The 27,581-nt window shown below is 47.7% G+C and overlaps 2 protein-coding genes across 4 annotated transcripts in view; one reads left to right on the top strand and one right to left on the bottom strand.

Annotated features, from left to right (window-relative positions):
- ATG4A (autophagy related 4A cysteine peptidase) overlaps positions 1–3,500 on the top strand; it is a 62,439-nt gene extending 58,939 nt beyond the window's left edge. For all 3 annotated transcript variants that reach the window (XM_053891278.1, XM_019426816.2, XM_053891279.1), the window contains 3 exons: positions 356–412; positions 2,076–2,184; positions 2,971–3,500. In XM_053891278.1, the coding sequence (XP_053747253.1) occupies positions 356–412; positions 2,076–2,184; positions 2,971–3,041 (237 nt within the window). In that variant the 3' untranslated portion in view covers positions 3,042–3,500. The remainder of the gene's footprint in view (positions 1–355; positions 413–2,075; positions 2,185–2,970) is intronic.
- Positions 3,501–4,847: 1,347 nt separating this feature from the next.
- LOC109253654 (collagen alpha-6(IV) chain) overlaps positions 4,848–27,581 on the bottom strand; it is a 249,875-nt gene continuing 227,141 nt past the window's right edge. The window contains exons 28-45 of the mRNA XM_053891342.1: positions 25,953–26,123; positions 25,072–25,215; positions 24,263–24,388; positions 23,647–23,828; positions 21,483–21,546; positions 20,817–20,891; positions 20,210–20,317; positions 20,009–20,116; positions 19,361–19,432; positions 18,917–19,042; positions 14,782–14,898; positions 14,293–14,454; positions 14,002–14,100; positions 12,055–12,201; positions 11,228–11,344; positions 10,132–10,323; positions 8,739–9,025; positions 4,848–6,473 (exon numbers count right to left, since the gene is read on the bottom strand). Coding sequence (XP_053747317.1) covers positions 6,213–6,473; positions 8,739–9,025; positions 10,132–10,323; positions 11,228–11,344; positions 12,055–12,201; positions 14,002–14,100; positions 14,293–14,454; positions 14,782–14,898; positions 18,917–19,042; positions 19,361–19,432; positions 20,009–20,116; positions 20,210–20,317; positions 20,817–20,891; positions 21,483–21,546; positions 23,647–23,828; positions 24,263–24,388; positions 25,072–25,215; positions 25,953–26,123 — 2,558 coding nt within the window. The 3' untranslated portion in view covers positions 4,848–6,212. The remainder of the gene's footprint in view (positions 6,474–8,738; positions 9,026–10,131; positions 10,324–11,227; positions 11,345–12,054; positions 12,202–14,001; positions 14,101–14,292; positions 14,455–14,781; positions 14,899–18,916; positions 19,043–19,360; positions 19,433–20,008; positions 20,117–20,209; positions 20,318–20,816; positions 20,892–21,482; positions 21,547–23,646; positions 23,829–24,262; positions 24,389–25,071; positions 25,216–25,952; positions 26,124–27,581) is intronic.

Here is a 27,581-nt window from a genome sequence, read left to right as displayed (position 1 = left end):
ATGCTCTGGAGATTGGCCTTCAAGTTACTGTGTCTCATAGTATGAGGGGAGATGGATGGGGAAGGCCAAGGACAGGGAAAGAGGGAGAGGGAGGGAGAGAGTGAGGGAGGGAGAGAAAGAGATAAAGATGGAGAGGGAGAGATGGAATGAACAAGTCAATGTGTGTGTCCAGGTGAGGCAATGACCTAGGAGAGAGAGAAATTCTGCCAGTATTTTTCATTATTGCCAGAAGACACATCTATAGAGAGTGGCCCATATCACAGCTTTGGGCCAGTGGCTCCATCTTGCAGTGCATAGGGCCTGACTTAGTGCACCTGCCCAGTTCTAAGTTGTGTTCTCTTGCTTTCCCCCCAAGGGATTTTTCTGCAAAGAAGAAAAAGACTTTGATAACTGGTGTAGCCTTGTTCAGAAGGTATGTATGTTTTTCTTAGTGTTAAAAACAAAATTGTTCAATAGGATTCCTTTTCAAGACCGTTTCTCATAGTAACCTAAATCTAGCCTGCTAGGACTTTATTTCAAGAGAGAAACTGAGATGTGGGGGGTTATGCAGAACCTTGGGGGAACCAAAGAAAAACTTTGGGTTGAAATATGCTTAGTATGTCAAGTGAGTGATATTTTTAGCTAAGTAATGTTTCATCTCATTATGCCTACGAGTTATATGAAATAGTCATGAAATAGTCCATGAATATTCTACCAGTTTAACTTAAAAATGCTGATTTCATAGAGTTCAGCCTAAATTCTTCCTTATTCCATTCATAAGGCTGAAATGGTTGAAGGAACTAAACTAAAGTTTTTTATTTGTTTAGTGGTCTGTTTACAGTTTCATATAGTCAATTATGGTTTAGGAAGCTTGTCTTTCAACTGTCTCATTTCTATAAAATACAGGCATGCTGCCATTAAAGGAAACACAATTTTCAGAAATATGTAAATACCAAAGCAAGATATTCTTTCTTCTTGGTATTTTGTGTAAAAGGGTATTGATCGTGTTTTGCTAGCTCACCAATCGTTCTATCTGCCCACCTCATCCTCACTTCTAACACATGCCAAATATGTGGGTGACATTGATAAATGCGTATGGAAAGAATGGAGATCACAGGGAGAAGTTTAAAATGCCCTGGATGGGGTGGCAGGAGACATGATGTTCTCCTATTTGGAAAAAAAAAAGTTGACAAGATGGGAGTCCAGAGCCTCTTGCAAGTGTAAGAGCAGATTTATCTTCGCAAGAGAACAAATAATTTACACTAATGTCCCGAGCTGAATCTCAAACCCCAGTTAATAATTGGCTGAAACATAATGGAAAATCATTTTCTAAAGGCAATGCTTAACATTTCAGAATGCAGAAAAACTGTATTTATACCACATTTAAAGTTCAAATGAAGGGCGCCTGGGTGGCTCAGTCAGTTAAGCGTCCAACTTTACTCAGGTCATGATCTCTCATGGTTCGTGGGTTGGAGCCCCACATCGGGCTCTGTGCTGACAAACAGCTCAGAGCCTGGAGCCTGCTTTGGATTCTATGTCTCCCTCTTTCTCTGTTTCTCCTTCCCCACTCATGCTGTGTCTCTCAAAAATAAAATAAATGTTAAAAAACATTTTTTAAAAAAGTTCAAATAAAAGTCTCTTGTGAGACTATGCCATCTAAATTAGGATGTACACCATAAGTGTTGGGCTAAAACCAAACCAAACTAAACCAAAACCATGTATTCTCTTGGGGCAGATTTAATGTAATTAACACACATTTCTTTGGAGCCAACACTTCAGGAACTTGTCAGCCCCATATTGAGTTAGGCCCGTGCAACTGGCATATGACCTGAACCTCCTGATGGACTGTGGGCAGTGAGTACTGACCTTCCATCAGATACTCCCTCCATGGTCCTTCCTTCCTGGCCAACAGTATCTAGAGTTGAAGAGGGCTGGGTCTTCAGATGGGTCAAGTAGAGGATGGGTATGCTGGCTACAGCTTTGTTTTCACCTTTCAACAACCAGGTCCCTCTCATAGGGTTTGGGATCACAAATGGACAATTGGGCAGAAATGTAGTAAGTCTGAAGTGTTTACAACTGTTGCTGTGTTTCCTCAGGAAATTCTAAAGGAAAATTTAAGGATGTTTGAATTAGTTCAGAAACACCCATCGCACTGGCCTCCCTTTGTTCCTCCAGCCAAGCCAGAAGTGACAACTTCTGGGGCAGGTAAGCCATTGGTCCGGGGCTCTTGGGCCAGCAGACCTAGGCGTAGCAGTTGTTTTATGAGACAGAAGCAATGGTGGCCCATGTTTCCATGGAATGTACAATTTCCACTCAGCTGGTCTGATCAAGGAATGATGATTTTAATCTACTGAGGAACTGATACTTATCAATTTCCAAGAGGGGCAGTGGAAGAAAATGAGCTCGATGCAAAAGTTCCTTGCAAAGTGAAAATGCCTAGAACTTTCATGGTCTGTTCAAAAAACAAACCAGAGGCCATGGGTGATTCGAAAGGTACCTCAAAGATTACAGAGTCTCATTCTCATCACTGTGAATAAGACTAGGTAACAAGTTCCATTATTTAGCTTCTTTAGAAAGAATTTCTAGCACTCGTCAGTGGCCCCACCTGTGGGTCTCCTCTACACATGCTTTTCTGCAGCAAAATTATTAAAACGTGCACAGTCTTGGGGCATCTGGGGGGGCTCAGTTGGTTGAGCATCCAACTTCGGTTCAGGTCATGATCTCACAGTTTGTGAGTTTGAGCCCCACATCAGGCTTTGTGCTGATAGTACAAAGCCTGCTTGGAATTCTCTCTGTCTCTCTCCCTCTGTCCCTCCCCGACTTGTGTTTGTTCTCTCTCTCTCTCTCTGTCTCTCTCTGTCTCTCTTAAAATAAATAAATAAATAACTTTAAAAAAATTAAAACATGCCCAGTCTTAACTACTGAGTACCATATGGACCACTCCAACCTAAGTGTTAAGCTTTCTTCTTTTTCATTTCCATATCCTGATAGAATTCATCGACTCTACTGAGCAACTAGAGGAGTCTGACCTGGAGGAAGATTTCGAAATTCTGAGTGTATAGAATAATGGAACCTCATCTTGGTGATCTGTCTTCCACCTGGCACCAGAAGAACACGAAGCCCTTACATAACACTTTTCTAGTCAGCAAGTGCCTGATATGCCAACAGCATACAAACTTGATAGCAATCATGACTGAGCCAATCACCATTTCTCAGAAAACAAACAACAGCAACCCTTCCCCAGAATGAACTAGAACAATCATGGAATGTAGGAGCAGAAAGAATTAGGAGCTGTCCCTTGCTTCCCAGCTTGTCTTACCTGGCCACCGCAAGTCTTCAGCTACTGAAACGAGAAGGTGGAGGTCAGACAGCAGCTCCCATCTTGCTTCCAGCACCAGCAGAGGAGAGATGGTTACCCTGTGCTTCTTCACCCTTTCAGGTGTGACCTCTTTGGAGCTAAATACTAAGAAGCAATCTATTCTCTTTCTCTAATAATAAAGTGATTGCATCAGGGAGAGAAAGTTCTTGTTAAATTATTTGAATATGTATTTTAAATAATTATAATTTACATCAAAAATGTGTCAAAGAAACTATATCAAATGTGCACTCATTGGCCTCCTTCCTATTTGAGGGAACCTCACCATTTGATGGGTTACTGTCACCGTCCTTACTGATGTTTTTGTCAGATGTCACCCTATCCTTAAATCAAATCATGATCGCTTAAATCAGGGGTTGGCAAACTTTCTGTGAAGGGCCAAATAGTAAACATTTTGGGCTTTGCAGGCCACGTGGCCTCTGTCACAGCTACTCAGCTCTGCTGTTGAGGTGCAAAAGTAGCCATAGACAGCGTGCACACAAATGAACCTGGCTGTAAGCCAATAAAACTTTATTTACAAAAACAGGTGGCGAGCTGGATTTGGCCTGCAAGCTGTATAGTTTGCCAGTCACTGACTTAAATGTTGATTTGGGGGAAATAAAAAATTGTGTCTGAATTAGACTCCACTTTGGTTGGCAGTCATAATTAGAAAAAAATTATTCATGTGGTGACATTTAATCTTAAGTACATCAGATGCCATTCCAAACCACTTCAGGATGAGCAACAGAGTAAATCTTAAAATCTTTTCGTCAAATTGGCTTTGCTAAACACTCTTTTGTGTGGATATACCTCAAGTCCAAGTGGTGTCTTCCCATTTTCCTCTCCTTACCTGTTAACTTGTGTGCATTTCACCTCCCTCCTCCACCAAGTCCCCAAGGAAGGCCAGCAACACAGCTTGAAAGCTCGCACAAAACCCAAGTTTGCTTTGTTTTGCTTGTATATTTAGGAACATTAGAACATTTGTCTCCTTAAATTCCATTTTATTCTTTTTTTTCCCAGTAGGCAGTATATTACAGTGGTTCAAAATTCAAAAGGTGCAAAATGGTTTGCAGTGAAATGTCTGTGTCTCCCACAGGTCGGTTCCCTTCCTGAATGCTCCCAGTGTCGTTACTTTCTTGTTTATTGGTCCAGAATATCTATATTCTGCATATACAAATATATGCATATATGTCTTATATTTGGTTTCAACAATCTTGTTTCTCTACTTTTGATTTGTCTATAAAGGATCCTGTAGACCCAGAGTATAAAAACCCATTTCTTGAACTCTAGCCTGGATAGGGCTAAAAACAGTTATAGGCATATTTTGAAACAAGTTGTAGATTGGCTGCCTTCTGCCATTTGACTTTAATTGTATTTTTCCTGCCTCAGTGTTTTCTTGTAAAGCTCAGCTTGCATTAATAGGCTCAGGGCGGTGCGGGGGTGGGGTTCACAAATTGTAGTGAGACGGGACTTTAGAAAAGTTTTCATCAAAGAATGTCAAAAGAGTCAAATGTTGATATTTAATTCCTTTTATTTGCAATGTACAAGGCTGGCACCATGCTTATTACTGAGATAGGAGGTGAAAGTAACAATAACACAGATTATACTGATTATGCTTGGTCTGTGTTGGCACAGTTTACATAATATTTAAGGAAACAGAATCAGCTGGAAGGAATCACCTCATGTCAACATAGCTAAGTATTCTGGGAAAGTGATAGAGGAAATGGTGAAAACACATCCCCTGAATAGAATACAATACACTTTATAGTCAACTCAGGTTTTCTTCAGGTCTGCCAACTGCTAAAGAGAGGAGTGTGCTAGATTTTTATGAGGTTTAAAACCGTATTAAAATTGTTTAACAGGCTACCTGTGAAAGAGCAGTTGGATGGACATTTTAATGGAAAGTCTCTAACAACAGCCTCAAAGCGCAAAGAACCCAACACACCGGATCTTCAATCTGCCACATTGCACACATCTGGATGGCATTTGAAATAAACAGGGACTTCTGAGCAATTGGGCCAAGGGATTTGCCTTTTTGTTCCTGGAGTCAAAAGCAAAATTCACACCTCCTTACCCATCTACCTCTCTAACCCCAGCCTGGGAGAAAGGGCTGTGGTTCTCATTTCCCTTGATGGGCCTGGCTGCATTTGGGGCATCCTCTGCTCTACTCTGGACCAGGCCAAGTCCTAGGTCTCTGGCCAGGGAGGGAGCCAGCAAGGAGGAAGTGATTTGTCTAGGACCCTATGAAGTTAATGAGCTCCCCTTCTAAGCATTATGGGGCCCAGTTGTGCTCACTCTCCAAGGAGGCAAAGCTCACCCCAGGCTACTGGCTGGCACCCCATTCCAGGTCTGCTGCCTGCCTAGACACAGTGCATGTCCTTGAAGAGTGAGAGCTTGCCCCATGCAGGCTTGAGCCATCCATGAACATTCAGCCAGAGGATTCTTGTTTTTAATGTGGAAACACTGTGTTCTGGTTTAAGCCAAATAATGCATGGTGCTCTCTGGACATAAAGAAATGACTTACCAGCTATTACAAAGACCTTTCTGATCAAGGCAGTGAGGAAAGCCAGTGGTCTAAGGAAGCAGTAGCCCAGTGGGTCTTTCTGAGGTAGCCATGAATAATCACACAAACATCAGAATCAAACGGTAGCACCAGGTTGACTGAAATGGGACAGCAGATCTCAGTAGGGTGAGCTCACCCATTGGGCCTGAGGGTTGGGGTGACCAGTGTCCAGTACAGCCCAAAAGAGACTCCAACGTACAACTTGACAGTGGGCAATAGGGCTTGGGCCTTCCTTCTTCAGATCGTTGGGGTTTGTGAGGTGACCGTTGTGTGGGGGAGGGGAGGGCAAGGGGCAGGGTTGCAGGTGCCCCCCCCCTACAGGCTTTTCATACACACCTGGCAGCGGCTGACCCTTGTATGGAGCTGCCCAGCCTTCAGTGTTTCAGATACAGGTTCCTCCCTAAACTGCTGCCTCTCTTCCACTGTTGTCAGCCAGAAACTGTACTTGTTGGCAAAGTAGTGGCAGGTGCCCCGGGCCCCACTGCATTCGATGAAAGGAGTGGCACGAAAATCCTCCAGGCAGGAGCCGGGTGAGACCAGGGACTGGCCCCCGCCCTCGGCGCCAGCAGCAGTGTGCTGAAACAGACAGGGTCAAGTGTGTGAGCTGCACCTGCCATGGGAGGTGTGGGCCCTTCTGAAACGCTGGGCTCTTGGCTCGGCCCCAGCATCAGGAAAGCTGTGTTATAGTACCAGTGTCCGCTTATCCCTCCTTTGTAGCTCCTCAGAGCCAGGAGCGGCCCCTAGTGCCCTTCTAACCCACTGCATTTGGGCACTGGGTACATCTCAGCCAGCGTCTCCCAAACTGCCGCCGTCCCACTGAGTTTCAAGGTGTGTTCGCTGCCTCTCCGCAAATCTCCACAGACAAGTCTGAGAAAGGCTGGATTAAGGAAGATGCAATAGATTTTGGAAAGCAGGTCTTCTCAGGGCCCTTGTCAACTCCCAGCCCTTGGTGGTGTACTCCAAGAGAGAGAGCGCACAATGCTCCACAAAGTGGTGAAACCACACGCCCCTCCCCTAGCCTATCAATAGTGCTTACTCTGAGGTTACCTTTGTTAGAACTTCTTATGTTTTCAGTCTGCACCACCCCTTTCAGGGCAACATGCAGTGTGTTTTGCTTGCTGAGTACTAGTGGGCATCGCCTTTGGCCTAACGTCCTGGCCCTCACTTCAGGGCTCCCTCCGCATACAAGGTCAGGATTTCCCCATTAGTGCCACTCAGCCGATAGTCTCCAGTCACTGTACCCACAGACAGCAGTCCCTGTGTCTCCACTCCCCATCCCCCCTCCTCCCTTCATGTCACCTGGATTATTATCTGGACCACAAGAGGTGAGGAAGAGGCTTCATACACAGCCGGGTCAGCAAACAGCCAATGGGACAGATGGCCAAATAGGACGCTCAGAGATGGCATACTTTACAACTCTTTGGGACAGTTGGTCTCCATCTAAGTGACCTTTCCTGATAAATGCAGCATCAGAGTTTTCCTCGCTTTGATCCTCAGAAAACTTTCTAAAACAAACAACATGCTTCCCTGCCTTACTAAATGGCAGACACTGTGTATTTTACATTTTGTACATGACACAGGCTTATTGCCGTGAATGTTGGTTTTTGTGTTGGGCAATTGTGGAGGGGCCCCACACCAAGGGACACAGCTTGTGAAGTCCTTAGGCCACCTCTGAATCCTTTTCTCCCTCATTTCTTGTCTTTAGTAGGCATGTCTTATTGCTTCAAGATGCCATACTAGGCAGTCCAAATTCGCACCTTATAGGTCTTCAGGAAAATATAGATATTCTAGTATGATAGAATTATGTGTAAAGTAAAAGCAAAGAGATTCTGAATAAGATCTTAAGAGTGCTCCCATAAGCAAAACAGGTAAGATATTGTAAAGTTTTTGTAGCATTCCTTGTGGAAGTTCAGGGGCCTTTCCAACGTATTTCCCGGTCTGGGTGGTGGATAGGACAGAATGATAGGTGAGGTGATTCTATATTCCTTTGGGATAAGCTGCCCAATTCACATAGAGCAAAATGACAAAGGGCCTCATCTCAGGTACGTGCACCAATGTGAGGAAGCCTAAGGCTTTGGTGACTCTTCAAAGACACTTTCTCATCATGTCACCCCTGGCAATTTAGTAAAGAAGTTCTGGTGAGGCAGAGTACTTTGGTGGGTGCCACACTGGTTTTACCTGTGAGTTATTCTGGCCCTAAACCTGACCTTTTGCTCATTTAATGTCCCCCGATATTCACGGAATGTCGTGGGAGGGACCTGATGCCTCCTTGGGCTTACATTCTCAGCTCTTAGGAACACGACAGCCTTCCCACTGAGATGGAGAAGCAGCAAAAATCCCACCAAGGAGGTACAAACACAGCGTGCCCTCATCTGAGTCTTTCATTAGGAGATGACAGTGGCCAGAGGGGCCTAGGAGAGGGGGCAGAAGAGGAGAAATGTCTGTGCCCAGCCTGAGCAATGAGAGTGTATCCCAGCCTTCAGTGGGGACAGCCTCTCCCTCACTGTCCACCGGGATCGGGAGTTTCCTCCTTCCCTTGCTTGTGGCATAACTGAAGCAGGCATAGAGATGTTAGGGCCTTTGCTGGTGATTCATAGAAATTCTCATCCCTGGACCACTGAGTGCAAACTGCTCGATTCTATTCATAGAATTACCCATCATTTGTGCAGAGCTGAGCCTGCTTGGTCTTTAGTCAAGGCCAGACCAAGCATGTTCCTTCTTTTCAAATTCTGTGGTTTCTATCTCATGCCACTTGAGCCTGAGGACCAGCTTGAGGCACCCTCCCAGGGCTCCCTGCGGTCCATCTCTACACTGGGGAAAGGGGGCAGTGCAGGGCCTTACCATGAGGAAGGAGTACCCAATCCAGAGGCTGCGCCAGCCCAGGGGGCACTGCGGGATGGTGATGTCCTGGCTGTGCACAGCAATGGCTTGTGAGGGTGCCTCACACACAGAACAGCGGCTGATGTACTGGGGAATCTGGGTCTGGCCGACGGGCATCATGGGAATGGGGGCGGTGGTGGACAGCCAGTAGGATTTATCATTGCGCCCAGCATAGTGGCACACTTCGTTGATGTTGCAATAGATGAAAGGCATGGTACTGAAGCGGGGCAGGCAGGAGCCAGCAAATCCTGGGAGGAGAGAAGGTGGGCAGGGGCAGGTAAGGTCTGGCTGAGATTATCCCCAGAGCCATTAGGACTGGACTAAATGGGTTTACGTGAAACTGCCTGGACTGGAGCAGGGGTGCCTCTCCTTACAATCCTGGCACACTGTACATACACTCAAGTCTGTGGGTCAAATCCTATTCTCAATGCACCAGGGAAGTTTGATAATGAAAAGAATCTTTTTTTTAAGTTTGTTTATTTTAAGAGAGAGAGAGACAGACAGACACAAGCAGGCTCTGCACTGTCAGAGAGGATGGAGCCTGAAGCCAGGCTTGAACTCATGAACCATGAAATCATGACCTGAGACTAAATCAGATGCGTAACTGACTGAGCCACTCAGGCACCCTGAAAAGAATGCTTTTATAAGCCACGTAACGACTCCCTAATTAACCTGCTTTGTAGAACTAGCATTTAATAGACTGAGTCTGCTGTTCACAGTCTGCACACCTGTAGACAACACAATTAATTCTTGGGTAATCACTGTTGCCCCACAGGTCATCTCATTATTACTACTACTAATCGCTAATGTTTAATGGATACCTAATATGCCAAACATTGTTCTAAGCAGTTTACATTGGGTGATTCATGCAACTCTTACACCACCCTATGAGATAGGCTCTAGAACTAGCTTGGTTTCCACTAAGGGGGAAGTGGAAGCTCAGAGAGGTTGAATAACTTGTCCAGGGTACCCAGCTAGTAAGTGGTAGAGTCAGGGTTTAAAAACATTTCTTAAATGTTTTTATTTATTTTTCAGAGAGAGCACACACAAGTGAGCAGGGGAGGGGCAAAGAAAGAGAATCCCAAGCAGGCTCTGCACTGCCTGACATGGGGCTCAAACCCATGAACTTTGAGATCACAGCCTGAGCCAAGATCAAGAGTCAGACGCTAAACCCACTGAGCCACCCAGGCACCCCAGAGCCAGGGTTTAAACCTAGGTGTGCCTGATGCAACAGCTGGTGCTTGTTACCCACCACCAAACAGTGGGCCCACCTAGGGCTGGGAGGACTGAAAAGGGTGGCTCTAGGTCCTTGTGGGGATGGATGGCCATGGCTGGTGTCAGAGCCGGTACTTACCCAGGTCCTGGTTGTGGGCTTTCTCCTGCCCCTCCACGAACAGCAAGCTGTAACCCACCCACAGCTGGCTCATCCCGACGGGACACAGGGGCACCTGTTCCGACTGGCTGTGCTTCACCAACGTGTAACCCACTCTCGAGCTCTGCCCAGGCATTCCAGCCGTCCCGAAGGGACCCTTCTTCCCTGGAGCTCCTGAGAGGGAGAGAGCAGAAAAGGGGCGAGCCAGTCATAACAGCAGCTACTGACGTTGTGCTGAGCATTGAGCAGGGCACATTGTATACACACACATGTTAGCTCACCGGATACCCTTATCACTCCAGTTTGTAGATAAGGAAACAGGCTCAGAAGTCCCACAGCTGGTAAGCGGTAGAGCTGGAATGCCAACTCAGAGGAATCCAGCTACGGAGTCCCCTGTTTGAAAAAGCATGCTATCCAGCTTCCCTCCCACGGTCACCTGGCCTTGGGTCCTCTACAAGGGGCTGAGGGGGCTGAGAGGGCTACTTCTTGGACCCTGCAGGCTCTCACAGGACATAACTAAGTATACCTGCTGAATCTGAGGCAGCAATAGCAGAATTAGGGTTGGCAGGACAAAATCACACCCTCTCTCCCGCCCATGCAACGTGGCTAGTTAATCACACCACTTTCCCACTGAGCCTCGGAACTGTTCTCTACTCAGGACAACTGGTTTGCCATCTCTGATATAAACTGGGAGCTAAGTAGTGGCCATACGTTATCTCAAATTTTCTCGTCCCTTGAATCATCCCCTGCCCATCCATGTCAGGATCTGTGGGCAGAATATGGGCAGTGAGAGGCAGGGGTGAGGCATACTAGAGTACAGTCACAGCTCTCAAGAGCTGGAAGAGAACCCAGAAAAGGATTTGAAAGAGTCCTTTGCCTTACAGAATGTAGGGCTCTAATCCTTCACAGGCTCAGAGGTGGGTGGGAGCGAATGGAATACAGTTCGGTTTTCCAGCCTCCTCGTAGTGCCAAACTTTACTGCCAGGTTTCCTGTTTCTCAGCTGTGAGATTCTGGCTCACCCCAAGGCCTCATACCCTCACAGAAACCCTCTGCTCCCTAGTGCTGACATCACCAGACCTTCGAGTCCTGGAGGGCCTTGCAGTCCAGGGAGACCAGGATCACCAAGAGGCCCAGGTGGGCCAATGAGTCCGTTGAGACCATCTTTTCCAGGGATGCCAGGTAATCCTTTGGAGCCTGCAAGGAGAGAAGGCCCACAGCAGCGTACTCAATGGGGGAGATCCAGAAGAGCCACCCCAGAGGAAAAGGACTCATGTGTCATGCCCATGACTCACCAGGAGAGGGCGCACTGGCCATCATCTTAGAGCCCTCAGAGCTGAGCCTCCCGGGGCTAGTCCTTAGTTCTAGTCTGGACATCTGTCCTGGGACCACCACTCTGAATTTAGCCTTTCTGAGCCGCCTCACACCTATTTCTTCCTTCTTTCCTCTCCTCCTCCCAGCGACGCATACAATGCACAGAACCTGCCAGCGTCCCTTGTCAGAAACGAGGACCCCTAGGCCCAGAGAGACTACTAACTTACCTCAGTTGGTGCAAAGCTGGGATTGGAAGCTGGGTTTCCTGTCCCCCCAGCCCTGGGCTTTCTCCATTGCTCTTTATCCCCCACCACACTCTCACCTTCCCTCAGCAGCACATGAGAGAGGGACAAGCCAGCTGGAGTAGTTGCTATGCTCTGCCCACACATTCTCTAAAGCCAAGTAGAACTGCTGACCCAGCTGGCCCCCCTTCCTGGCAAGAAGCTTGGGAGCTTCGTGAAGGACCAGAGGAGATGCTTGATGCGGGTGCCCCCTTGGGGCTGGAGTTCCCAGCCAGTAGCTTCAGCTTCTCAGCCAAGGCTATCTTAGCTCCCTGAGAAGTCCCCTTTCTCTGGTGCTGGTGCCCTCCTTACCTTGTAGGCCTACAGGGCCTTGAACCCCAGGGTCTCCTGTGAGGCCAGGGATGCCATCCATGCCCGGTTGACCCATGGGTCCAGGAGGAACCTGAACAGCTTCTGCAATTGGTGTTTGTCCAGGAGCACCCCGGGGTCCGGAAAAGCCTGCGGGCAAGCAGGGGACATGGAAATAGCAGGTAGAGGCAGAGGAGGCATGGGTCCCCAGAAGCCTTCCTTTCCACCTCACAATCACCAGCTTTCCACTTTTCCTGTCCCCCCTGCCCCGCCCCACAGTGCCCATTGGATACCTCTGGGGTGACTGCCACCACGCTTTACACAATGTCCCCCTTGCGGATCTATCTCCCCAGTGAACTGGGAGATTCTTGAAGGCAGGGAATGGGTTATATTCATCTTGTTTCCTCAGGACCCAGCACAGAGACTGGTACATGGTAGGCAATTCAGGAAATGTTTGTTGCAAATAAGGTGGGCTGAGCTTTGGCTCGGGGCTGGGATGGTTGGTTTATTCACTTACTGGTCAGAGAACAGGGCCAAGGAGGCCAAGGGGATGCATCCAACCTCAGAGATTCAGTTGGCATCACAGCCTAGGACCCTGAGCCTTAGCCTGCTGGTTTACTAAGAGAAGCCAAACAAGCCAATTCGCTTACTAATTCATTGAACAAATATCTCAAGTGCCTACTATGTGCCACACCCTGGTAGATTAAGGGATGGAGGAGTGAATAAGACAGACCCGTTATGGGGATTATGGTCTGGTGATAAAGATGAAAAATGCATAACCTGACAAATGCCATTAGTCTTACTGCAAGTTGTGAGATGTGCTACAAAGGAAATGAACAGTGCAGTGACAGCGACAGGGAGCAGAGGGCGCTATGGGGCAGAGAACCTGCTTTAGAAAGAGTGACAAGTGGCCCCTTACAAGCAGTGACATTTAAGCTGAGGCCATTAAGGAATAGAAGGAGTGGGGCGCCTGGGTGGCTCAGTCGGTTAAGCATAGGACTTTGGCTCAGGTCATGATCTCACAGTTCATGATTTCAAGCCCCACATCGGGCTCTGTGCTGACAGCTCAGAGCCTGCAGCCTGCTTCAGATTCTGTGTCTCCCTCTCTGTCCCTTTCCTGCTCGCTCTCTGTCTCTCTCAAAAACAAACATTAAAAAATTAAAAAAAAAAAGAAGGACCTGGGGGGCAGAGGGGCAAGAGTATTCCAGGAAATAGAACTAGCATGTGCAAAGGCCCTGCAGTCAGCCCTGCAGAAAGAGGCTTGTGTGGCAAGAACAGGAACACAAAAGAGGAAGGGCTGATGATGAGGATGAAGAGGGAGGTATCACATAGGACTTTGTGAGCCATAGTTTATTCCTATGCTGTGGGAGGCCAGGGGGTGATTTATGTTTTATAAGATCCCTCTGACCACTTCGTGAAGAAATAATTGTTGGGGGAGATGCACAACAGAAGAGGAAACAGAGAGATCAGGTAGTAAGTCACTGCAGTGATTCTCATGTGAAATGTCAGTGCCTTGGACCTGGGTGGCAGCAATGGAGGTGCTGAGAGGTGAGCAGATGCAAGGCACAATTAGGAGACGTGACCCTCAGGGCTTGCTAATGGATTGGGTGCAAGCGAGGGGGATGGTGGTAAAGGATGGAGAGTGTCGTTCTTCCTTTCTGGATTGAGGAAATGGGTGAGTGGTGATGAGTGCAAACCCAATGCTTGCCGATGCAGAAAGAATGTAGAGGGGAGATCAGTGGGCTGGACCCATGGTGGCAATGGTCTTCAGTCCTGGGAGCTGATGGAGGCAGAGATATCCTCAAGGTGGAGAAATAGCCTCCAGGGAGGAGCTTCATCCAGCTGCCCCAGACATCCAGGCTTTCTTAGCGTGAGTCCTATAGGACAATTACCCTCAGACCCATCCCTCGAGGGAGCTCGGGATCAGCTGGGTACATGTTCTTAACTCACCTCTTGGCCCTGCCTTCCCCTTCATCCCGGGAAGTCCTGGGTCTCCAGGTGGCCCAACCTTGCCTGGAATCCCCATGAAGCCAGGCTCACCTCTCATGCCTGGTAAAGTCCAAAGGAAAGCAAGTCAGGGCCTGGCATGGTGGTGCTGGTGGGGGTTGGAGGGGTTGAGATTAGACAGATTTGAGGGAAAGAAGAGCATTCTTAGCTGGCCTGTCTTCACAGGGCTGCAGGACGGAGCTGTCTCTAACTGCAGACTGGGTAAGGGCCCAACAGCCAGCCAAGCAGCCATACCTTTCAGTCCTAGCTCTCCAGGAAGGCCAGAGAAACCTGGAATTCCTTGGTCTCCCTTGGGCCCTTGACGGCCAGGAATTCCAGGGAAGCCAGGGTCTCCAGGGTCACCTTGATCAGAGGATGGCCCAGGGGGCCCTGGGGGCCCTGGAGGGCCTGGGCGGCCTAGAGATAAGATCAGAGAGGAATGAAGGCAGGTGAGAAGGAGGTGGCCACCACTGAAGGCCTCGGGGCTAATATCAAGCCAAAGCCTGTTCCCAGGGCAGAGAACATTCCTTTGCTGCATCTGGGGTCCCAGTGCCTGGACCTTCCCAAACCCTTTTTGCAAATACAGCCCTTTGCAGTCCCCCGTGTCCCTGTTGGGGGAGGGACATGAGGCCATGCAGGCCCATGCACATCCAGCAGTAGGAATGGGGCTGGACTGTATTAGGATCTCCCCAAACTGCGGACAGAAGGCAAAGGCCAAACCTCTTTTGGGTTTCCTGTCTTTACCTCGCTCTCCATCTAGGCCTGGTCGCCCGGGGTCGCCAGGCTGTCCTCCTATGACTGAAGGCAAGGAGAGGCCTGCGGCACCGGGCAGACCAGCAGGTCCCTGGAAGCCTGGGAAACCTGCAAATAATAAATAAAAGGGGCTGCATGGGCTTCGTGTGGCCAAGCTCTCAGAGAAAATGGAAATTCAAGCAGAAAAAGTGGAAGCGGCTAGATAGGGGGCCAGACCGGCGAACACCAGCAGAGGGCGCTCTCCCTTCAGTCTCCCTTTGCAGCCGGTAGAGGAACACGGGTCTCGCACACGCTGACACACAGGGTCTCAGCGACTCCGGTTTCCCGTGCCCTGTCCCCCGCGGACAGCAGGCGCCGTAGTTTATGGGGATGGAGCTTTGGAAAGTTCTAGCTCCCAGCGTCGCTGGAAATGGAAATATTTTAGACAGATTTCCCTCAAACCGGGAAGAAAAGAAAGCATGACTGCAGCACCTGGAACTGAAGTCGTACATTTTCATTAAATTAGCCAGTTATGTCTGATGGTGCCCAGAGAAGGTTACAAACTGAGGTGAGGCACTGGCTCCAGCGAGTCCGAACAGACACCTGCTGGGTCAGAAATGGAGGTTGCAAGGACGCTGTGACTCCCAGTGTCTTCTAGGGCTAATTTCTGGGTCTTCTAGGCAAACTCAAAAATGCTTTTATAGGTAATTCATGATACCAGCTTGCTTAATTGCCAATAGAACAAATTTGTCTACACTAAATCCCTTCCCCCTTTTTGGTCAAAGAAAAAAGCCATTTATTAGAGTAGATACAAGAATACTTGTTTGCTCACGTTTTAATACTGCGTGTTTTATGTTTGTGGAGCGATGTCTACTATAATGTTCAAAACCAAAAAATTTCAACTGCTTAGGGAAGATTTATTTCACATTCACACGTCAACTACATACATGGAAACTATATGGGAAAACACATCGAAGCCATAGATACAAATGTAGAAGTCCATATTATACTTCTAGTATGAAAGAGATGTATTTATTAGTTTGGTATCTTCTAGAAGAAATTCAAATGAAGAGAAATAGATTCACACTGGTTGATAAAGTATTCTGGGGGTTGAGATGATTTTTGTTTGTGTGTTTGTAACAATAAAATCCAAAAAGATTAGTGTGGAGTTATATTTTTCCAACAAGGAAAGCCAAAAATATTAATGTTGAGTTTCTCATATTTAAGTAAAGAAATGGCAAATCCATAAAAACGTGTAAAGAAAGATGGCAGATTGGTTAATTCAGGTGTTTTTTTTTACAGCTCATTTGTTAACTGAAAGTTGAGGAAATATAAAGAATAAAAAAAGAAATTTCAAGAAAAGTCTCCAATTATTATAGATCTGGAAAAGAAACAAAAGGAAAACAAAAAGAAAAACTAGCTTCAAAGTCACATGGTGCTACTTTTAGTATGGTCAGTTATGTCTCGATGAACCTTTGAAGTATTTTTCTTTTTCACAAGGGTAAAAATCTGAAAAGAAAGACATATTGGTTTTTTTTCCTGAAAATATACCTTTATATATAATACATATCTATGCTGAAATTAAGTGAAAACCAATAAACAAGACATCATATAGTAGTGTGGGCAGCACACAGATTGTTAGAAGCTCCCATAGCAGTTTTTGGAGCTGCCTTCTCTTTTTACCTGTTTCTTGATTTTAGAATTACACCAATATATCATTAAACCTGAAACAGAGGTACTTCTGATCTCAAGTAGTAAAAAAAAAAAAAAAAAAAAGAAATAGAAAGAAAGAAAGAAAGAAAGAAAGAAAAGAAAAGAGAAAAAAAAAGCTCGCATATTTAAGATGAGACACTTTAAATGAGCACATGAAAATGCACAATGGCATGTTTTTCAAACTCATTTCAGTGTCAGAGACTTAAAATAATCCCTAGGGGCACTTGGGTGGCTCAGTTGGTTAAGTGTCCAACTTCGGCTCAGGTCATGATCTCATGGTTTGTGAGATGGAACCCCGCATCGGGCTCTGCTCTGACAGCTCGGGGCCTGGAGCCTGCTTCCGATTTTGTGTCTCCCTCTCTCTCTGCCCCTTCTCATCTAATACTCTCTCTCAAAAATAAACATTTAAAAATTCATAAAAAGACAGAAAACCCTAAATACACAAATGCAGCTTCTAAATATTTAGTGCAAATATGAAAATGAATGGCATAATTCAGAATTATTTAGATAAAGGTATTACAGGGACAAGGATTGCTTTTGGAAGTTTGCTTAGGGGTAAATCTTCATTTTACACTGATTTCTATGATCATGTCAGAGATAGGTTCCTATGGGGGGGGGGTATGATATTTGCTGTATACTTTTAAAACATTGTTTTAATTAGATACCGAGAAGAGCAGAAGAATATTTATAAATCATAAGTAAAAAATAACCCAGATACAATGAATACCTCTGTTCCAATGACCCAATTTAAGAAAAAGAAGATAACATTACCTTTGAATTTCTTTGCATGCCCTTTACAGATCCTACCCTCTTCCTTGACTCTCGGGGGCAACCACTCCTGAATTTTGTGTTCAGCACCCCCACGCTTTGCCCATGTATATCTGTATCCCTAAACAATATATTGGTTGTTTGCATTTATTTATAAACTTTTAACAGTGGGATCATACCCAACGTATTTCTCTGTGACTTGCTTTTTTTTTTTAATCAACATTATGTTCCTAAAACGTATCCATCTTGACATGTGCTGTTTACTGAATTTGTAATTGTGATTTTTATTACCTCAGACAGCGAAAGGAAATGGATAATTTAAAGGCCAGGCATTCATAGTCAGGATTTGAAAACATCTGGGTTTTGCTTCTATCTGAGTCCCCTCTTTGCTACCTCCTGTGAAAGAAGCCACACGATTTCCCTACAGGCTCAGGCCATGTTTGAGCTTTCCCTCTGGAGAAGCTGCTGGCTTTCAGAAAAGAACAGGTTGGTCCAGACCAAAGGAAAGAGTAAATGCGGAGAGAGCAGATGCACCAATATAAAATTCAGCAGAAAATGAATTAATGTAGGAATTAGTTCCTGGAAAACATACACACATTATACAACCATGCACATAAACAAATAAAATGTGGTAGGACCTCAAGCCCTAGAACTATAACAGAGAAACAGAGCATTTTGCAAACATGATTTCCCCAGGTACCACGTAATGATATACTGGGCAACATTTCTTGAGTACTTACAACGTGCCAGGTGCTGCGCTAAGTGCTTTTATACATATTACCTCACTCCTCATTGATTCTCCACCAAACCTGTGCAGTAGATTCCCTTATTATGCCCATTTTACAGAAAAGGAACATTAAGAGTTCACTGGGAATTGAGGGACAAGTAACTTCCTTGTTCAAGGTCATACAGCTAGTGAGACGTAGAGCTGGAATTTGAATCCAATGGTCTGATTTCAGAGCCCATACTCCTAGCTGTGATGCTACATTGAATTCATTTCCTGTTTTACATTGAGTGCAATGTATATGGGTCTTCAGAACATTCCTGAGGAGAGTTAAAGAATCAGAATTAATTCTATTTGTGAGGTGGGCAGAGGGAGGCTCAGAAAGAGACTTCAGAGGATATGATGAGTCAGGGGCCAAAATTAGGGCAAAACCTGTTTGCTAGTAACCTATGAATCCTAATTGAGTGCTTGTGTGTGCCTGTCTCAGGGAGGCATTTATCCTCTTAGTCTTGGGCTCCTTCTAGCAGCCGCACTGTCTTCTCAGGGCCTTGGGAGGGCCATCCACGCTGGACATTGAGGAACTTCTGGCAAATCTCTTGCTAAGAGGACAAGCCCTGTCCCTTGGGGCCATTAATCTCAGGCTTTGGCCAAGTGGGCAAGACAGACCCTGAGGTTGATAAGGGAGAGCAGGAGGGAACTCACTAGACTATTCCTTGACACTCCTTCCAGGAAAGCCCTAGCATTGTAGCATGGCCTCCCTTCTCTTTCTCAGAAGTCAGTTCCACTGGGTTCTGAGATCCCCAGAAGTGTGAAGACATGCACAATCCCCAGTGAACTCTTAACTCTCAACCCTGTAAGCCACATGGTCCTGATGAGCCCCAGCCTTGGCTCCCTAGCCAGGCCTTACTCAACTTCTATAAGGCCTGACTTGGGCCCACTTACCTCGGCCACCTCTCTGTCCTTTCACTCCTGGCTTCCCTGGGGCTCCGATGCCAATTCCTGGAGAACCTTTTTCCCCTTTGGGACCAGGCAGGCCAGCTGGCCCAGGAACACCGGTTATACTGGGTCCTAGGAGGAGAAGCAGAAAGAGGAGGAGAGAACTCAATGCAGGTGAGGCCTTCATGCCTCGCTCACTTGCTGGAGGCCTGCCTGACATACACGAGAAGCTGAATACTGACAAAACAGGAAGGAGAGCTCATTCTGGATAGAAGGACAGACTCTTTCTTCCTTTCTCCACAAATCAAGGCACCTCGAATTGGGGGCTGGCAAGGAGATCCATGAGTTTAAGTATATAGGATACACCACAGTTGAGAACTCATGGCCAGTCCTTGCCAGCCTTCTGGAAGAACTGGCACTCTCCCGCTTGCCCTTTAGGATCTTCCTAACCTGGAGTTCCATGGGTTCCCTTGGTTCCTGGAAGCCCATTCAGTCCATGTAAACCAGGAAGTCCAGGGAAACCTGAGGGGAGAGAAGATCAGAAATGGCTCCAGCAACTCTGAATCAGGAAGGGTCCGCAAAACGTCTTGCCCCCAAGGGCACTGCAAAGATTGCGGTCTTCCTGGAGGCATAACTTAAGGCCCTCAGGGAGACCGAACCACCCCTAACCTCCACTCTCCACCTTTGCTTTTCCTGACTCTCAGTAGAAACCAATACAGCTTTAAGAGCAGGGTGGTAGATAATTACATATCTTCAAGAATGCCAAGTGGCAATGCCAAGGTCTTGAGTTGCCAGCTCCCAGAGACTCACTGCCCAATCTTGAAGTCAGGGAAAGGCTATATATACCAGGACAACAACTTTCCTCGCTAACTCTTCTCTCCATGGATTCCATGTTCTCCTCTTCCCATTCTTGCTTGCCCTCCATTCCTCCTCCTCCTCCTTCCCCCTTCCCATTATCTATCACATGGCCCCATCAATGACTCCCCTGGATGTGGCTTGCCCCAGATAGTGTCTCGCAATATAAAGTAGTTGCTGCTCTTTTTTTTTGGTGGGGGGGAGCAGAAACCCTCTCCCCACTTCCTCCTATAAAATACATACCTTTGGTTCCTATTAGGCCGGGGGTTCCCAGGGGCCCAGAGGCCCCTGGATGGCCTGCAGAACCCGGTAGCCCTGGATTTCCTCTCATGCCTGCAATCCCAGGGAGTCCTGAAAATGAAAGCAAGGTAGCGGGTCAGAAAGGGTCATGGCTTAAAGCTAACCCTTACTTTATCAGAGTAAAGTCGTCCTGTTGCACAATACCTGGGGAGCCAGGAAGGCCAACATCTCCAGAAATACCAACTTTGCCATCTTCACCTTTGCTTCCTGGGAAACCCACATCACCAGCTAGTCCATCTTTTCCTTTCACACCTACAAAATCAAGAAAGATGCTGAGTGATTAGGCCACATTTTGGGCAATGTATTTCTCCAAGGGAGGGAGGGAGTGAGCAGGAAGGTGAAGCCATTTGACCTGCCAAGAGAGCTAGGTCCAGTGAAACGACTCTGAAAATGATGGGGGCAGCTGTAACTTCCCATTTGAAAGGTGCTGCCCGCTAAGGATAGTAAACTTGTTCTCGAGTGCCCCCAGAAGTAGGAGCAATGGGTAGAAATGTTCAAGAAACTGTTTAGATAACAATAAACTAAGGAGGTGGATGCCATCATCTCAAAGGTCTTATTAGACTTATCTCCATGGGTCTTGAAGGAGGAGCAGGCTAGTTTGCTTGGGGAAGCTGTGGACTGCCAGTCAGGTAGGAATTTTTCTGCATTGGATAGAACTTGCAGAACTTGGGGTTGACCTCCCAAGTTCCTCCTGATCCTCAGTGTGGAGGAATCTGTGAAACACATGAGGTCAAAAGTACAGTGGCCTTACCTTTAAACCCAGATTCCCCAGGTTGTCCCTTGAGTCCCAGGCTACCGGAAATTCCAAGGGTCTGGCCTTGATCTCCTGGGGATATAAAGATATTGTTGAAGTGGTCAGGAGAAGCTATAGCTCATTTTGTAGCAGAGATCTTTTGATGGCAAAACCTTTTCAGATTCCATGTAGACAGAGGAGATCTTTGACAAAAGTATGCAGTGGGTAGAAGGTAACCAATCGCCAAAAAAAAGGTGGGATGCTCTCAGCCTACTGGCAAGAAATGCTGCTACAGGAAGCATATCTCCACTGGGAAGACATTGCTAGTTTCAGTATGGGCAGGGAAGATGATAGAAGGAGGGGCACCAGAACATCACCAGAATGGAACAATGATGGCAGCAAGGATGGGAATTTTTCCTGCCCAGTGGGCTGGGTTCAACAGGGGAAAAGACCGTCTAGAGCCGAGGTTCTCCTCTGCTGCTGAGTCTGGAAGGCACGTGGGTCAAACCACTGTTTGTCACATGTCTATGAGGAGCAGAGACTGCAAAGGGGGTTTGGCCAAAGGGGAAATGTAAATCAATTCACTTTCCTTTAAACACAGAGCTTCCTTCCAGAAGAGCCCTGCACCTGCTAGAAATTCACCTTGCTCTGGAAAAACATATTAAAAGAGAAAATGCTTCTCACCTTTTGAACCTGGGAGACCAGATGCTCCTGGGAGTCCGGGAGCTCCATTGAGACCCTGTGAACCCTTTGAAGCAATATGTAAATCATTATTTCTGCCCACTGTTCAGGGCCTCCCATGCTCTCACCCTCCCCTCTCCCTGAACTGCTGCCTGTATGCTGTGGCAGGGGTGAAGTGGGTTGCGGGGGGGGGGGACATCCTCCAGAAGGGAAGGTGATGAGCAAAGGGTAGAAATGCATACTCAGATGTTTTAGGGGAGGGATTCTTTCTGCAGATGAATCCTGGTCTCATCATTCATCACTTCCCAATGCCTATCCAAATTGGAATCTTGGGAAATCAGGTGTGGCTGTTCTGGCAAGTCTCTTAGAAAACACAGGATGTGACAGTCAGGCCGGATACTGCAGGTGCATTCTGCAGATAGTTGGCTAGAGCCAGAACTCTGGAGCCATTATGCACAAGAAGAAGTATTGCTTCACCATGCAGAGCTACAGCCCTCAGCCACAGATTCTGTAAGCTGCGGCTTCCTGCAAGGAACCAATTAGCAGGCTGTATGTGCGTATACTGGAATCTGAATTTGGGCTAATGTTACCATTTTCACAGGATAAACTGACTTTATGACTAATGTCCAACACACTATCGGAGTCTGGGAAGTGGGCATGTCAGCTGTTATCAGTATAACTATTCCTCTGCTATCTGGTATAGTTTTGATTTGTTGTGATGTCCCTACTAAAGACATACGCTACCTAGTGCCTTGGGTGGGAGTCTAAGCTCTGGACCAGGTCACTGTGCTCACTGACCCACTACCTAGGATACCTCCTACATCTGCCTTACTTTTTCTTCACATTGGGATATCTGCTAATTCTGAGCCTTTGCTCATGTTGGGACCCCTCCCACTTTGACTCCATTCCTCTTAGTGCATGAGTAGCAAGGACCATCCAGCTGAGAATGATTTCTTTTGCAGTTGCTTCAGGGGTGTGTGTGTGTGTGTGTGTGTGCTCTCTCCATCAGATGGACTGACACTTTTAAAGGACAGGGACTTTGGGGCACCTTGGAGGCTCAGTTGGTTAAGCATCTGACTCTTGATTTCAGCTCAGGTCATGATCACATGGTTTGTGAATTCAAGCCCCACATCGGGCTCTGCACTGACAGTGTGGAGCCTGCTTGGGATTCTCTCTCTTCTTCTCTGCCCTCCCCAGCTTGTGCATGCTCTATCTCTCAAAATAAATAAATAAACTTAAAAAGATAAATAAAGGACAAGGACTTTGCCTGTAAGGAGCACAGGTGTTCTGTGACCTAGTCCATTCAGTCCCTTCAATACTGCTACAAGTATTGCTACTACTTATTTAGAGCCCACTATTTGCCAGATACTGTGCTAATTGCTTTACACATATCATCTCCTTTAATCCTCACTGCTGTCTGAAGGAAGTTTGAATATTGTTCCCATTTTGTGCATATGAGAAAAGTGAGGCTCAGGCAAGTTAAGCCATATGCAAAGAATCATAGAGCTAATGAGCCATGGAGCTGAGACTCAAACCCAAATGCATCTCATTGCTACCCCTACTCTACCATCCTGCCTTTTAAGAACCCAGACAAGCTGGTTTGATTATTTGCCAATCGTTGCCTTGCACAGAAGCAGCAATGACCTTCCTGAAATCAAAAAAATATCCAGAAGCCTGTACCAAATCCTTATGATGTGCCAGGCTCAATGAGTGATACTGACAGAGAGGTGCAAACAAAAGAGTAGGTAAGGCAGTTCTTGTTCTCAAGTCCTAATGACCTCATTGAGGAAATCAGACCCATGCAGAACTGACTGGGATTCATATAAGCAGTGAGAAATGCAGCATGCCAGCAGGGAGGAAGCTCAGGGACTCCTGGAGGAATGGGTGCCTGGGCTGGGGCCCAGAGCATGGGTAGGCATTGGGCAGTTAGCTGCAGAGTAGCAGACTCTGGCACACAGGAGAGACAACATGAACAAAGGCCCAGAGGCAGGGACATTCAGGAGAGAGTGGGAAGACCTGTCAGGCTCAATGAGAGGACTCTGTCCAGGATGAGCTGGGGGAGGGGTCTGGGAAGTGGGCTGGGGCCAGAAAGATGGGCAATAGGGGCATGTCCCCCTGCTATGGAGGCCCTTCCCTGGTGGAGAGACAAAGATCTGGGCACACTTACACTTGCTCCTGGTATTCCTGGGAAACCTGTGATTCCAGGGGACCCTTTAAGGCCGGGTAAGCCCCGTAATCCAATGGAGCCAGGGGGGCCTGGTTTCCCATTAAGTCCCTTGATGATACTGGGGAGGCCGGGAACTCCAGGCAAGCCTGGTAGCCCTGGGGGGCCAGTCTCTCCTTTGTCACCTGGGAAAGACACAAACAAGCTTAGAAAAAGGACTCTGGGCAAGAAAAAACCTGCTCCCCCAAGGTGCAGGTACCCTGGATCACAGCTAACCTTGGGGACGGTTAGCTCGGGGGTGAAGGTGTGGGTGGGGGAGGTGCCTTCAGCCTTAGGGGGCACCAGTCAAGGCCACCCCAGCTCTAGCACTGCTAGTGCCCATGCCCCATCATCCACCAGGCTCCTCCAGGGGTACGACAGCCTCTGGCTCAAAACCTCAGTTTCCTGCAGTGGCAGTGAAAACTGGCAGCCTCAAAGTCCAGCACCCTTCAGGCCCAGAGAAGGCAGACTCCTTGGAACCCTGGTTGCCACCCATACTGCCAGTCTAGGGGGTCTTGCCCTTTCTCAGGAGGGAGGTTAAATTTGAGCATTTCTCTTGCCCCATTGCCTGCCCCAGCACCTCTGGGCCCAGGAAATCCGTCAGATCCAGCTGAGCCTCTAGAGCCTTTGTCTCCTTTCAGCTGCAGGTTCAGGATTGGAGGTCGTGGACTGGGGATTCCAGCTGGCCCCGGGTCACCTCTGTCTCCTGCAGGGGTGGAGATTGCGAGACCCTCGTGAAAGGAAGCTTACACACGGAGTCAAGCATGAGCTGACCTTTCATCTCAGCTCTTCCCCTCTCTGTCCCCCCTCCCACCCCAGGCTTCCTTTCTGGGCCCTTTCTTGGCCCTGTTTCCCCAACTTTGCATCAGTGTGCATGCCCTCTCCTTTGACAAGCCCAAGGTCCATCAGCAACTTTGGCCCCACTCAAAAGACTCCTCCACTGAGTATCTGGGAATGTATGATGGGGCCTCTAATATGCAGTGATAACTCAGAAGTGATTAGATCTCTTGGTTTAAAAGGACTTCATTCAGGGGGGCACCTGGGTGGCTCAGTCAGTTAAGTGTCTGACTCTTGGTTTCAGCTCAGGTCATGATCTCACGGTTCCTGAGTTCAAGCTTCACGCCCAGCTCTGTGCTGACCTTGCAGAGCCTGCTTGGGATTCTCTCTTTCCCTCTCTCTCTGCCCCTCCTCTGCTCATGCACTTGCATTCTCTCTCTCACACACAATAAATAAAAACTCTAAAAAAAATAAAAAAGACCTCATTCAGAAGCCCCAAATCTTATTATCTAACACAAGACTGTTATAAGCCACACCAGCAACAAAGTTGACACACAAAATGTACATTGGGAAGCATGGCCAGCAAGTTCAGAATTCAGTGCTCCAGCTTACCTTTTTTACCAGCACTACCAGCCCGTCCAGATGGTCCCACCTTTCCGGCTGACCCAGAAATGCCCTTTAATCCACTTGCACCAGGAATACCAGGGAGACCTGGTATCCCTGGAAAACCTACCAGCCCAGCAGATCCCTTCTCACCTGTTGAGAAAAAAGAACTTCGATTATGATCCCTCTTTTACATACAGGGAAATGGAAGCACAGAGAGGCTTACCCCAAATGGAAGTACTTACCCCAAATCACACAGCTAGGAAGTTGTAGAGAAGGGATTCAAACCCAGGTTTCTCTAACTCCAAAGCCCAAGCTGTCAGTCCTTACACATTATACTACTTCCCTGAACAGGGGCATGACACTAAGCAACAGAAGGGAGAGAAGAGGTGGGCACCTCTCTTATGGTTTGCCAAGTTAGAGCTCATGAGTGGCACAGAGCAAAAAAAAAAAAAAAAAAAAAAAAAAGCCTAGGACCAGTTGTGTGACCTTGGACCAGTCATCTACTCCTGTAGAAAATGGAGATGCCTCCCATCCAACCTCTGGTGTCTAGCAGGACAATCACAGAAACTAAGAGCAATCGGGCTCCATGGTAGGGGGATCATGCAAATGAATAAACCCAGTGTGACAGTTACTGTCCTGTGCTTTACTGACAATGCTATTCAGCCCAGCGTTCCACCTGGCCAGCAGTGAGGGTGATTCACCGTGGCTGGAGTCTTCCCTTAGTGCTAGCTTTGTCCAGCCATCTTACCACAAAAAGTCCCACCCACCTCCCTCCCTCCCCCCCCTCAGCCCCATTCCCCCTTCCGAGGCAGAGAAGGGGGGCAAGCTGGGCAGCATGGATGATCCTTTGAGGCACCCACTAGTGCCTTTCTGAGCACTTCACTTACCCTTTGGACCCGGCAGGCCTGGCAACCCAGTGCTCCCTGGCAAGCCTGAGTTCCCCAAGAAGCCAATCAGCCCTGGAGATCCTGGAAGGCCTTTCAACCCAGGCAGGCCTCTCTTTCCAGCTGATGCAGGGGGACCTGTCTCGCCTCTTAAACCTTTCTTTCCAGGATGTCCTGAATCAGCACAGGAGAGAACATGGGACAGCCGTCAAGCAAGGCTGTGTCCAGATCTGGGCCACTGCCCATTCCCATGGCTTCTGGCTGGCTGGCTGGCTGGGTTTTGGAAATGGTCCTGTAACCATGGCCTCTGCAGGCTGCTAACTGGCAGAATTCTCTGTTAGCTGAAGCATTAGCTCTTACCACCCAGAGCACCACGCCAGCAGCTGTTACTCTCAGCATGGCAGGGCCAGCAAACCCCCTTCTGATTAGAACTTCTTCCTCCTTTATGAATGTGGTGACACATTTTAGCCTCTGAATGGAGCTCTGGGAAGCCAAGGTGGCATCTGGACTCCAGTTTCCTGGTACTTCCAGTCTGAATTGCACTACAATGGCTGTTTCCTGAGCCAATCGGTGAAGTAGAGGTTAAAGCTGAGCCATTGTTTCAGCCTCCCAGGGAGCCATGGATACAGGGCTGCCCTTTTAATCCCTCATGCAAGCAGTTAAGTCAGCCAGTTCCTTGGCATTAAGGTTGAAAGGCCCCCTAGTGCCAAGTACTGTAGAAATCCCCAAGGCCCATTTGGTCTCCTAGGTTGTCTGAGACTTCTTTCACCAGGCTTTAAGTTGGTCAATGGGATTAACCTCCTGAGCTGCTGCCAGAGTGGAATGTTCAGGTACAAAGCAAGGAAATTAAAAAACCAAAGGATTAAATCAGTGACGACAGAGGTATTTGGGCCCCCAAGGACCTAATTGAATGGCTGACTTGGCTTTCTATGAATTGAAAAGCATCAAGTAGCTGCAAGCCCCAGGATTCTAATGGGGGGCTGTGAAGGGGACTCCACAACAAGGGAAGGAAATTCAATGGGGGCCAGCTCCACAGCATGGGCTTGGGGACCCCTGGCCTTGCCAAGGTTAGAGTGTATAGTCAGATAATTCCCTGAGCAGGAAAGCCGGCGGGGGAGTCAGTCTGTGGGCTTGTGTGCTGTTTTCTCACCTGGACGGCCTATGGGAAGACCCCAGAAACACATAAGGATAAAAGGGATTAAAAAGGATTTTAGTGGCTCTGCAAAAACTCAATATCAGTCACGTGGCCTGCAGTAAGGGGGGTTGATGTAGTCACTGAGGCAGGGGAGAGGAGGGCGGTGCAAGAAAAAGGCAAGCTTCAAACACTAGGCCAGATGCAGGGGGTGTCAGCCCCGAGGCCCAGTGAAGGCCACTTTGGCCACAGGCCCTCAGAGGCAGGCTCATCAGAGAGGCAGGCCACCGCATAGTCATCCTCCTCTCGAGCTTCTCCCCCCAAGACCAAGCAGGCTCCCCTCGGTCCCAGCCAAAGTGGTGGACATGGCTAGACCCACCTCCACAACCAGGGCAGCTTCTCTAACTGGGAAAGGCAGGGGGGAGGCTGAAGCACATAGTTGAGGGGGAGTGAGGCCGTGGGGGAGGGGTGGGGAATGATCTGTGGTAACATTTTGGAAG

The sequence above is a fragment of the Panthera pardus genome, unplaced genomic scaffold (assembly GCF_024362965.1).
Source record: "Panthera pardus isolate Hobbes unplaced genomic scaffold, ASM2436296v1 HiC_scaffold_27, whole genome shotgun sequence".
NCBI classification, from domain to species: Eukaryota; Metazoa; Chordata; class Mammalia; order Carnivora; family Felidae; genus Panthera; species Panthera pardus.
The sequence above is the reverse complement of the archived record's forward strand: the minus strand, read 5'-3'. Positions and strand labels throughout refer to the sequence as shown.